The sequence below is a fragment of the Schistocerca serialis genome, chromosome 2 (genome assembly GCF_023864345.2).
Source record: "Schistocerca serialis cubense isolate TAMUIC-IGC-003099 chromosome 2, iqSchSeri2.2, whole genome shotgun sequence".
NCBI classification, from domain to species: Eukaryota; Metazoa; Arthropoda; class Insecta; order Orthoptera; family Acrididae; genus Schistocerca; species Schistocerca serialis.
The window spans coordinates 1,037,894,639-1,037,908,003 of record NC_064639.1 but is presented as its reverse complement, the minus strand read 5'-3'; the positions used below and the strand labels follow the sequence as shown (position 1 = coordinate 1,037,908,003).

Genomic DNA, 13,365 nt, shown 5'->3' with positions numbered 1-13,365 from the left:
CTCGATGTCTCAGAACATGTCCTACCAACCGATCCCTTCTTCTAGTCAAGTTGTGCCACAAGCTCCTCTTCTCCCCAATTCTATTCAATACCTCCTCATTAGTTATGTGATCTACCCGTCTAATCTTCAGCATTCTTCTGTAGCACCACATTTCGAAAGCTTCTATTCTCTTCTTGTCTAAACTATTCATCGTCCACGTTTCACTTCCATACATGGCTACACTCCATACAAATACTTCCAGAAACGACTTCCTGACATTTAAATCCATACTCGATGCTAACAAATTTCTCTTCTTCAGAAACGCTTTCCATGCCATTGCCAGTCTACATTTTATATCCTCTCTACTTCGACCATGATCAGTTATTTTGCTCTCCAAATAGTAAAACTCCTTTACTACTTTAAGTGTCTCATTCCCTAATCTAATTCCCTCAGCATCACCCGAGTTAACTCGACTACATTCCATTATCCTCGTTTTGCTTTTGTTGATGTTCATCTTATATCCTCCTTTCAAGACTGTCCATTCCGTTCAACTGCTCTTCCAAGTCCTTTGCTGTCTCTGACAGAATTACAATGTCATCGGCGAACCTCAAAGTTTTTATTTCTTCTCCATGGATTTTAATACCTACTCCGAACTTTTCTTTTGTTTCCTTTATTGCTTGCTCAATATACAGATTGAATAACATCGGGGATAGACTACAACCGTGTCTCACTCCCTTCCCAACCACTGCTTCCCTCGACTCTTATAACCGCCATCTGCTTTCTGTACAAATTGTAAATAGCCTTCCGCTCCCTGTATTTTACCCCTGCCACCTTAAGACTGAAAGAGAGTATTCCAGTCAACATTGTCAAAAGCTTTCTCTAAGTCTACAAGTGCTAGAAACGTAGGTTTGCCTTTCCTTAATCTATTTTCTAAGATAAGTCGTAGGGTCAGTATTGCCAATATTTCTACGGAATCCAAACTGATCTTGCCCGAGGTCGGCTTCTATCAGATTTTCCATTCGTCTGTAAAGAATTCGCGTTAGTATTTTGCAGCTGTGACTTATTAAACTGATATTTCGGTAGTTTTCACATCTGCCAACACCTGCTTTCTTTGGGATTGGAATTATTATATTCTTCTTGAAGTCTGAGGGTATTTCGCCTGTCTCATACATCTTGCTCATCAGATGATAGAGTTTTGTAGGATTTGATAAATGGCTAAAGGGATTCAACTATGTCGATGAATACAACAGGTGGTATGAAATGACATGACATGCCTTGTCAACGTCTACTACTAATTGAACGATACAGCTCAGCACTTATGAGCCGGGACAAGTTTCTGGTGAAAATTACCAAGATATTTAGTGATAGCTACCGAAAGCTGTAGAACTGAAGAACGGAGGCCAACGCCAGGAGGATATGTGAGAACTGAATCGCTGCAAGAAATCAAACATATGGGCAATTTTGTGTAAGCGGCGGTATCAACCTTTTGCGTCATTTCTGTGGTCGTGCCCTCTGCGCATCAACGCAACACCGTACCGCCCTTGCGGTGATAGCTCGGAAGAAAATTGAGACCGGAAATATTCTATGGACCTGTGATTTATTCTCTGGTTGCCAGTGAATAGTGCCAAGTCAGAGAACAGAAGCGTTTACCTACGAAGTTACCCTGGAAACATTGACATTCTCGTGAATTCACGATCTCTCATCATGCTGGCTCAGTTTTCGAGACAGACTGAAGAGAGGACATGGAGACGTGCAAGGAGTATACAAGCAAATTTGTGGACCTGAAGTAACCAATGGATGTTCTTAGTGTGTGCAGTGTAGCGGTGCAAAACTGTTTTTCATATTATCAGTTATCTCTTGCAAATTGCGTATAATGAAGAGGACCATTTGGAACAAGGACCAACAGAATGGGGCAGTGCAGTTGTGAATGCAGTGACCTCATATACGGGAGGATGGAGTTCGCTGTATCTGGCCACCCTGATTTAGGTTCTCTGCGCTCATCCTAAAGCAGAGAGAGAGAGAGAGAGAGAGAGAGAGAGAGAGAGAGAGAGAGAGATATTTTCATTATATTATGACAACAACTTCGATATCATTGAGAGACCATTGCTACATAAATAAATGAACAAACATATTACACATTTTCGTGTTAATTCTACCAACTTCTTCTTTAGGGCGTATTATGTATATTATGCCGTAACGGAAATTTTATCAGTATTTTATCTAATGTGCAATATCTCGTCCGATTCCCTAATTTATTTCCAGTACTGGTAATGTACTTAGAGACAATTTCAGACGGTGTGAAAATCTCCTGAGTTCTGCAAACGGGGTGGAAGGCGTCCGTAATGGATCCTTGCGGCAGTAAGCAATTATTTTAGTGCACTGTATTGGTGGCAGTAGCCATACCCCGTCAACACATACGTCACACTGGACCTAACCGCTTATATTATGTACATTGCGTTCATTCCTCTGCACGTGTAGTGATACCTCCTGGGAGTCTTATTTTGCAGGAGGTATGGCGCCACTGCCATTCATTTGGATTTGTGTTTGAGTTACCTGTGCTGAGATTCTCTAATGCAATTCTTTTTCGAAATTTTCATTGGAAATTATGATGTATTGTAAGCACAATGTTTTTCTTCGTTACAGCTGGACAGTCTGTACTGTCATGATGTGCTTCTCTTACACGTCCAATTTCGATCAGAGTGGCTACTTGACTATTTTAAAGTTAAGTAAATCACGATATTATAACTGTGGGTGTTACGACACATAGATTTGTGATGTTTTCATTGGACGGTTCGTGCAATGCATGGTTTCATGTTGAAGGTCCATTTAGCATCTGTTTAGTTTAGAACAGTTACTCAGTAACAGGTTTAGAAACTATCCCCAACTAATTTGTTTGCTTATTCATGTCTAAAATGAGTGTTGTGTAATTCAAGTCCAACCATTTGGTAACAGCGATAAAGTAGAGAAACATGTTCAGTTACTTAGGCGGGTAAAGAGGAGAGTGAAGGAAACATGTTCATAATCGCAATTCCAACAATTATGATCTCCTAAGCCTGTGCTACATGGCCTCGAATAAATTAATGCAAATTTCACGTGTTTACTATACTTCCTCTCATCAGTCTTGGTCACAGAGTACCGCAGTGATGATGTTGATGGCATGTTTTTCGCTAGCACAAGGAAAATCCTACGTCAGTAAGATAACGGTCTGATCTTTTAAAAGAGTACTAAATACTTTGAAACTACACTGTGAACTAGTAACTTCCGGTAGTGATAATACTCATCAGAGACTAATACTGTCTGTTCTTCGTAATATCCATTTTTCAATCCCCTTTGCTTGAATCTCCATTGGAGAGGTTTCTACCGAAAAAGGGGAATTGATGAGACAGTTTTTTGAAGGACTGGAGGGCTCTTGATTTACCTAGTTATAGTTTTTCAGTATTTCTATCTTACTAATCCAGATTTTCCATCTATCAAGAAGTATATGTTCATTTCGAAATTAACAAGTAAATTATTTAATAGTGTCATAGTTCAAAGACAAATTAGATCCCTTAACATCGAGTTTTTCACGTAGTCTAAGTGTTATCTTCGTAAATACCTAAGGTGGATACAACTAGGACTGGATAAATATTCACCATGTACGATGTGTGTGTTTTGATCAAATAGAATAGTAAGTTGACGTACCATAGTTAGTATTTTGTGTGCTCAAATACTAACAACCTAGACAGGGAGCAGAACTTTTAGAACCTATAAATGCGTTTCTCACATCATATCTAGTTATTGTAAGTTAATTACATATAATAACTTCACTGTTAAAAGTTAAAGCATTTGTAACATGTTGGTACAATACAACACTTCCAAGAAACACCTTCGTTGCTAATAGAATCGGATGTTGCCAGACAGATACTTACATCCCTCCGTAGAGAGCATGTTATTGCTGAATCAATGTGAACAGGTTTTGTATGCATATGGTACGTGGCACATACGTAGCATCACGTTCGTCTAATTTTTATTCTCTTTCTGAAATACGAATTGTGGTCTTAGCGCCAGTGTTCTTTCATTTTCGAAAAAGCTTCATATTTGCGAAGTAGATCACGTGAGAAAGTATTTAAGAGTATAATGAAAATAAACCCATTATCAAAATTACGTTATCTATGAGAATAGGCCAGCCGAAGTGGCCGTGCGGTTAAGGGCGCTGCAGCCTGGAACCGCAAGACCGCTACGGTGGCAGGTTCGAATCCTGCCTCGGGCATGGATGTTTGTGATGTCCTTAGGTTAGTTACGTTTAACTAGTTCTAAGTTCTAGGGGACTAATGACCTCAGCAGTTAAGTCCCATAGTGCTCAGAGCCATTTGAACCATTTATGAGAATAGGTTATTTAACAAAAGTAAGAGAGAAGATAACACCTGTCGGCAGCTGAGGGTTTCAGTTAATTATCATTTATTCTAGAGAAGCTGCACGGTCATCAATGGTATCTGTTCTTTCGAGAACAGTTACTATCTTCATATACATAGTTAAAGGCTACCCAGCCGTTGACCTTCGTCTGTGCGAATGCGCACAGGTTGCCCGAACTCTTAAGGGAATCGTCACCTTAGTGTGCGCGAGTAATGAATGGATGGGCAAATATCTGTTAGGTTCATTACGTATGTAGATTGTGGACACTTGGGAATGTGGGTCACACGGGGAGCGTGCAAGGGACAAGTTCCTGCAGTCGCGCTATTTATGTGTGTCCTCGGTGGCTCAGATGGATAGAGCGTCTGCCGTGTAAGCAGGAGATCCCGGGTTCGAGTCCCGGTCGGGCACACATTTTCAGCTGTCCCCATCGAGGTATATCAACAACACCTGTCGGCAGCTGAGGGTTTCAATTAATTATCAACTGAGAAGAAACTACAGTAAATCTTGTTCTCCCGGCGTTATATAATCTGGGAAAAATAAAATGCGGGCTGTTCGACTTTCTGCCATGATGGTGCCTCAAATTGTGGCCTAAAGATATTCGCTTGTGTTCTTCCAGTAGAATAATTAGTAGGCACTTCAGTTCTACACATGTCGTTCAAACGAAAGTTGGAGTATAGGAGAACTATAGGAAATAGCGAATTATTTAATGTTGCATTACTGTTGACAAGCATGATCGTATATTAATTCCAATAAACTTGTCGCGCAGATGCAGTGTGCAGTTGTTTGATGTCAATCAGCTTAAGTGTTAGCCAACAGATATTTTATATAAATGAGTTAAGACGAATGTCGTGCATTGATATAGCATTCGCATTTAAAAAGAATATAAACTGCATCCCAGATACTAATGGAGTTGAAGTCAGTGGTGACTGAGTTTAGAGTGTTTATTACTAGATACAAGATTTCAGTAATAATCGTACAAGCATTCGGATTCCAGCTGGCGAATTGAGGTAGCTTCTGAAGAAATTTCAACAGAATTAAAGATAACACTACAGACAATCGATATGTTCTGAATAGTGCAATTGGGACTGAGCACATTGAATGTGGCCTTTGTAGACTGAAGATAGAACAATAGTGGAGGAAGGAAATACTGAAATTATGTCCAGAAAAATTAAAGCGTAATACGAAGGATTTTCATTATCAGGGTGTGACTATAGGCATAACTGCAGTCAAAATAAGGGGCTGACGAAAGTCAAGCTACACCGATAGGAATAACTGTGGGCCGCCTGAAAATGGAAGGAAATAGTTATTACTCCACCAGGAGACATCACCATGACAGACTGACTATAAAAGGATAAAAGTATGGCTAGTTCACATTGTGGAGCGTTGTAGTGCGTTATAGTGTGTTAAAATGCAAAGGACGTAGTAGAAGAACGGGGAACAAAGTGAGATTATAGCGCGGCAATGCGCATCCTTTCATATCTGCTTTTCAGTCGCAGAAGTAAGTTTGCTTTGGAGTACTTTTTCCCACTAACCGCACGCTATACATACATCTTTCTTAGAAACCTATATTAGAAGAGAGAGATTGTTGTGTAAAGAGAATTTTCTCTGCTGTAAAAGAATGTTAGGTATAGCTTGCAATGAATTTATTTTATGAGGGAGTAAAGGTAGAGTTACAGCTGAGATTATGTTGATAAATTACTGCCTAAAACTGTTATGTAATATTGATTTTTTTATCAGTTTTACTTATCAATTCAAGCTCTCTGTTTCATACTAAAAGAGTTAGATTTTTCGTTCTGATTTTATTTCTCATTTCTATTCTCATTTCATGTTTACATAATCGTCAACGCTTGTTTTTCAATCAAAATCAATAAACAAAATCAATATTAAATGTACATTAACATTCATGGTGTTCGGAAATTCCCGTTACAAACTTCTATGATTTGTAGAGGGGAGTGGGTACATAATATTTTGAACACCAGTCCACGTCCGAAAATGTACAGTTTCCGTTTTGCCGTGGTTACACTTTATACGTGTGACACTTCCACGTCCGCTGAGGGGTAAGAGAGAAGTCCCTGAGCTGCTTGTCCTGGTATGCAATTGGATAGACAAGATGACGTGTAATACGTCGGACGGTCACCTGATGTCACTTAACGTCTTCCTTGCGGCGAGACATGACCTGTTTAACGCCTATGCGTCACCGATGGTTAACGTACACGTTTTCGGTATACATAGCCATGTTCCTTTCGTATGGCCAAGTTCAAGGTAACGGCTGCGTCGCCAACGTTTCCCACAACGTAGCACGCCATCGCACAAACTTCTTGCCCAAGTTGTGCAGCGGCTCCTAGAAACAGGTGCTTTCACCGTGAGGAGGCAGGACTACGGCGCTCCACGGCAACACCGCACACCCGAATTTGAAGATGATGTACTGTATCCCGTTGAAGAGAACCCATCAACGAGTACAACAGCGCGTGCAACGGGCATTACTTACGAGGTGCATTCAAGTTCTAAGGTCTCCGATTTTTTTTCTCCGGACTGGAAAGAGATAGAAACATGCGCATTCTTTTAAAATGAGGCCGCGTTCATTGTCAATACGTCCCAGAGATGGCAGCACCGTACGGCAGATGGAATTTTACCGCCAGCGGCGAGAATGAGAATTGTTTTAAATACTTAAAATGGCGACGTTTTTCCTACTTGAACAGTGTGCAATCATTCGTTTTCTGAATTTGCGTGCTGTGAAACCGATTGAAATTCATCGACAGTTGAAGGAGACATGTGGTGATGGAGTTATGGATGTGTCGAAAGTGCGTTCTTGGGTGCGACAGTTTAATGAAGGCAGAACGTCGTGTGACAACAAACCGAAACAACCTCGGGCTCGCACAAACCGGTCTGACGACATGATCGAGAAAGTGGAGAGAATTTTTTTGGGGATCGCCGAATGACTGTTGAACAGATCGCCTCCAGAGTTGGCATTTCTGTGGGTTCTGTGCACACAATCCTGCATGACGACCTGAAAATGCGAAAAGTGTCATCCAGGTGGGTGCCACGAATGCTGACGGACGACCACATGGCTGCCCGTGTGGCATGTTGCCAAGCAATGTTGACGTGCAATGACAGCATGAATGGGGCTTTCTTTTCGTCGGTTGTGACAATGGATGAGACTTGGATGCCATTTTTCAATCCAGAAACAAAGCGCCAGTCAGCTCAATGGAAGCACACAGATTCACTGCCACCAAAAAAATTTCGGGTAACCGCCGGTGCTGAAAAAATGGTGTCTATGTTCTGGGACAGCGAGGGCGTAATTCTTAACCATTGCGTTCCAAAGGGCACTACGTTAACAGGTGCATCCTACGAAAATGTTTTGAAGAACAAATTCCTTCCTGCACTGCAACAAAAACGTCCGAGAAGGGCTGCGCATGTGCTGTTTCACCAAGACAACGCACCCGCACATCGAGCTAACGTTACGCAACAGTTTCTTCGTGATAACAACTTTGAAGTGATTCCTCATGCTCCCTACTCACCTGACCTGGCTCCTAGTGACTTTTGGCTTTTTCCAACAATGAAAGACACTCTCTTTGGCCGCACATTCACCAGCCGTACTGCTATTGCCTCAGCGATTTTCCAGTGGTCAAAACAGACTCCTAAAGAAGCCTTCGCCGCTGCCATGGAATCATGGCGTCAGCGTTGTGAAAAATGTGTACGTCTGCAGGGCGATTACGTCGAGAAGTAACGCCAGTTTCACCGATTTCGGGTGAGTAGTTAATTAGAAAAAAAAATCTGAGGCCTTAGAACTTGAATGCACCTCGTACAATATCGTCTGGGACGATCTGCTTGAGCAACAATTAAATCCGTACAACTTACAAAGGGCACACGCAGTGGGTCCAGCCGATTTTCCACAATGTGTAGCCTACTGCACGTGATTCCTCAACCGCTACTGTAGAGTTCTGTTCACAGATCAAGGAAGTTCACTTGGTACTTCGTTCTGAATTCGCGAAAGAGGCGTGTCTGGGTAGACGAAAACCCTCGTGCCACGCATGTCAGCACCAGTTTGGTATAAACGTGTGAGCAGGTATTCTGGACGGTGATGTGACTGGGTCACACTTACTTCCAGTCAAGCTAACTGATCTTACTGCATACCTGATACTTCAACAAAACATATTGGAATCGTTCTTGTAATCTGTGCCAGAAAATGGGCGTCAGGAAACGTAGTTTCAGCATGATGGTGAACCACCTCACTCCTCTCGTGCTATTCGGAGACGTCTGAACAGACGTTTTGGTGAGAGATGGATACGCCGAGGTGGTCCTAAACAGCGTGACCGCCGCGATCGCCAGATTAAACTCCTATGGACTACTTCGCGTAGGGTCGTATGCTAAGTTTAATTTATGAATTTCCTGTAGAGACAGAGGAAGATCTGCTAGCACAGGTTCTGGTCGCTGCACTGGAAACTGAAGAGACACCAGGGAGGATGGAGTGTGTGTACCAGAACATGTCGGAAGTTCCATGCGGCTTTCCGCGGATGATGCTGTAGTGTACAGAGAAGTTGCAGCATTAGAAAATTGTAGCGAAATGCAGGAAGATCTGCAGCGGATAGGCACTTGGTGCAGGGAGTGGCAACTGTCCCTTAACATAGACAAATGTAATGTATTGCAATACATAGAAAGAAGGATCCTTTATTGTATGATTATATGATAGCGGAACAAACACTGGTAGCAGTTACTTCTGTAAAATATCTGGGAGTATACGTGCGGAACGATTTGAAGTGGAATGATCATATAAAATTAATTGTTGGTAAGGCGAGTACCAGGTTGAGATTCATTGGGAGAGTGCTTAGAAAATGTAGTCCATCAACAAAGGAGGTGGCTTACAAAACTCTCGTTCGACCTATATTTGAGTATTGCTCATCAGTGTGGGATCCGTACCAGATCGGTTTGACGGAGGAGATAGAGAAGATCCAAAGAAGAGCGGCGCGTTTCGTCACAGGGTTATTTGGTAACCGTGATAGCGTTACGGAGATGTTTAATAAACTCAAGTGGCAGACTCTGCAAGAGAGGCGCTCTGCATCGCGCTGTAGATTGCTCGCCAGGTTTCGAGAGGGTGCGTTTCTGGATGAGATATCGAATATATTGCTTCCTCCTACTTATACCTCCCGAGGAGATCACGAATGTAAAATTAGAGAGATTCGAGCGCGCACGGAGGCTTTCAGACAGTCGTTCTTCCCGCGAACCATACGCGACTGGAACAGGAAAGGGAGGTAATGACAGTGGCAAGTAAAATGCCCTCCGCCACACACCTTTGGGTGGCTTGCGGAGTATAAATGTAGATGTAGATGTAGATTCATAGGTACGATGTCTGTAACAACGTTGGCGGTCACTACATCAAGCCGCTGTCGTAAAGCATTAGTACTGTTCTGTACGTACAGTATGGTGGGCTCTTTTTTTTGTTTTAGATTAGTGTCAATTAAGTAAATTTAAGTGTTAATACAAACAAATGTGTTTAAGTGGTAAATGGATGTTTCGTTATGCCTCCTTCGAATTGTTACGTAATAACTGTAGTGCGTCACGCCTAATTAAATTCCTCAAGCCGAAGTGGATGAGTTAAACATCGGAATTGAAACGGCCGTAGAAGGGAAACGATACGTTTGCGGACACGAGTCCGTATTCAAAATATTATGTGCTCGCTCCCCTCTACAAGTCCTAAAAGTTAGTAACGGGAATTTCCGAACATCCTGCATGCAATATCCATCAAAATTCTCTCCGCGGTTCATACGAAGGTGACATTGTAATTTCTAATTATGTTGCACTAAACTGACTAGTATACTCAGATTAAATAAAAAACCAAAAGCTAATTTCACACAAAGTGACAAACGTAAACAATAAACGCGCATACCACAGGGAAACTGCATTCTTACTTTCTCCAGCCATCAAGCTAGAACTTTGTTCGTGATTCTGAATTGAAGCTTATGTATAATTGATTTAAAATGCATCTTTGTTAACAATAACAGAGGAGAGGCAATCTTTTCCAGGCAGGTACACAGTTCTAAACTTTTTTGTATTTTCTCGTGATGTTATGTGGCATAGTAATGTATGTAAAATAGTAAGTCTGATATTCCATAATAATCTGAAGAACACCGAATAGTTCCGAACAACACGTTCAGTTGTTCAAATTATTAATTCCTGGAGGTTAGCTTCCAATTACTGTTCAAGATAAGGACTAATATTTGAAAGCAGCTTGGGGATATTCTGGAAAGATTGTCTTATAAACAAGGCAAAGTCCATTCATTCACCAAATGATTGAATGTATTCATTTTCTAAACACGTTTTTGCTGTTACAGAAAACTTAGGCGTATGTCGTGCCAGATTTAAGTGGAGCAGTACAGTGTTATTTGTAAGTACCTCCAGAGTTTCAGAAGACAATAGTGTGAAAACTACAACACACAGAGAACGTCACAAACCACTGAATAGAGCGTATTCGTAATACGCGCCATGGTGTAGTTGCAGAGCGTACCACGAGGGGGCAGGCGTGTCAGAGCGTGTAGACAAAGCATCCGCATGAATTAGTTTGAGCCTACAGATAGGCAACCCAGTGAGCAGATTTGCAAAGCGGTCTGCTGCCGTTCCGCCTTCCCGGGCAACAGCAACGATAACTTCAATGAACTGCAGATACTTACTGAAGTTTGCCATGACGCAAAGTGTTCCCATATTGAGCACCTGTAAGAAGAGTGAAAAGCTTAGAGATACAACCAATCCACTGATACGTTACTATTTTCTGTACATCTTGTAATTTTCGCAGAACTGTCTTCTAAAACCTCAGAGGTACTTACGAATAACTCTGTAGTAGCCACAGCCTGTCACCATTGTTGCCTGCACCATCGGGCATATAGTGAGGTCACGTGTTTCCCTCCGTGTTGCAGATGTACTGCGTGTCGCTACCCATCGTGGCGCTGTGCATGGCGGGTGCGTTCGTGGTGATGTTGTGCTCCTTCTGGGCAGAAGACTGGGTGATGAGCCTGCACCGCGAGAGAGGTCTGCCGCACGCCGAGATCTTCATCCTGCTGCCGTCCGTCGTCTACACGGCGCTCGTCTTCGTCATGAACGCTTACTACCGACGGCTCGCCACCTACCTCACCGAGTGGGGTCAGTCATTCAGTCCTCGCTCGCAAAACTGACCTCTGTCGCTGCTTTTTATAGCTTATTTTCAACTACTTCGAACTTAACAAATGATTTTACGTGTACATTTCATTGAACTTCCGTGACATTTTATATCTCCACTATTACCCAGTTTGCCGGCCGGTGTGTCCGGGTGGTTCTAGGCGCTACAGTCTGGAACCGCGTGACCGCTACAGTCTCAGGTTCGAATCCTGCCCCGGGCATGGTTGTGTGTGATGTCCTTAGGTTAGTTAGGTTTAAGTAGTTCTAAGTTCTAGTGGACTGATGACCTAAGATGTTAAGTCCCATAGTGCTCAGAGCCATTTGAACCTTGACTTCCGGAAAGCGTTTCACTTGGTGCCCCACGGCAGAGTCCTAACTAAGGTAAGAGCATATGGGATTGCTTCCCAAGTATGTGAGTGGCTCGAAGACTTCGTAAGTAATAGAACCCAGTACGTTGTCCTCGATGGTGAGTGTTCATCAGAACAGAGTCTGCAACTGTACACGATTTTTCAAATCAAAATTGTGTAGCTAAAGCGTGACTAATAAAAACATTTATGGCTGTTGATACATGGAAATATTTTAAAGTTTTATTTACCGTAACTTAGTAATAAGATATTTAATATGTAAGTAGTACAAACTTCCAAGACTGTAACACCAATGTACGTGTGGTACACGCTGAACAACTGTATGTAACTGGAAAAAGTAATCTTCATTTTTCCATATGTGTTTGTTTCTAGAAACAAGCACATTATGGTGGAAAGGTGTGTACGCGTGCGTGTTGTGCTGCGCTGTGCTAACGACAAAAAATTGTAGAACAGTAAGGAGAACACACACACACACACACACACACACACACACACACACACACACACACACACACACTTACTACCAATACACAGTGAGGATGCCGGAAAAAATTAAGGCGAAATGCATCCGGTAAAACGAAAAATGCATTTATTCAGTAACACAACTGGTCTTCTGTTTTGGAAAAATTGGAAGTTTGTGATACGTGCTATGGGAGCAAACTGCTGAGGTCATCGGGCCCTAAGCTTACACACTGCTTAATCTAACTTAAACTAAATTACGCTAAGGACAACACACACACACACACACACACACACACCCATGCCCAAGGGAGGACTCGAATCTCCGGCGGGGGGAGCCGCGCGAAACGTGGCAAGGCGCCCCAGACCGCACGGCTACCCCGCGTGGTGTTCTGTTTTGTCAGGGCGTAAATTATACTTGGTGTATACCAAGTACTACAGTAGGGATAATGTTTTCTGTGTTTGACAATACCTGCCTGCATTTAATGAGAACGAGATTAGTATTGACGTGGGCGAGAAAGTAGTTATGGATTAATTTGTTCTCTTTCTCCTTAGAAGCATGTAGCAAATAAGTATCCTATTTCTGTTTTGAGCTCGCAGGCTCGCAACTGGTGTATATTTTAGTAATTTGGTCATGACATCCAAAAAACGGTCGAAAGCCACATAAATACAAAAATTGACAGATACTGCATTAAATACGTTGTCTTCTTTCACCGATACTCGGTGTCGGAGTAACATTACTAGCAGCGCTGCCTCTACAGAAATGATAATCGTTCTGAAATACGCAATTATTCAACACGAAATTTTAATTTGATGGCTCTAATAAGATGCTCACGTCTTGTATGTTTTCCTTTCTTTCAGAAAACCACCGCACGCAGTCCCAATTTGAGAGGCATCGTGTTACTAAATTAGTGCTTTTCGAGTTTGTTAACAACTTCATGTCTCTCTTCTATATCGCGTACTACATTCAAGATATGGATTTACTCAAATACGTAAGTAACGAATTGTGGTACGCGTCCACATA

At 42.2% G+C, this 13,365-nt stretch overlaps 1 protein-coding gene across 2 annotated transcripts in view; it reads left to right on the top strand.

Annotated features, from left to right (window-relative positions):
- The window catches only part of LOC126458459 (anoctamin-10), a 317,839-nt gene that overhangs the window by 230,459 nt on the left and 74,015 nt on the right, over nucleotides 1-13,365 (top strand). Inside the window, exons 9-11 of one of the 2 annotated variants that reach the window (XM_050095529.1) lie at nucleotides 2,623-2,700; nucleotides 11,280-11,502; nucleotides 13,203-13,333. In XM_050095529.1, coding sequence (XP_049951486.1) covers nucleotides 2,623-2,700; nucleotides 11,280-11,502; nucleotides 13,203-13,333 — 432 coding nt within the window. The remainder of the gene's footprint in view (nucleotides 1-2,622; nucleotides 2,701-11,279; nucleotides 11,503-13,202; nucleotides 13,334-13,365) is intronic. The other variant, XM_050095530.1, reaches the window with a different exon arrangement.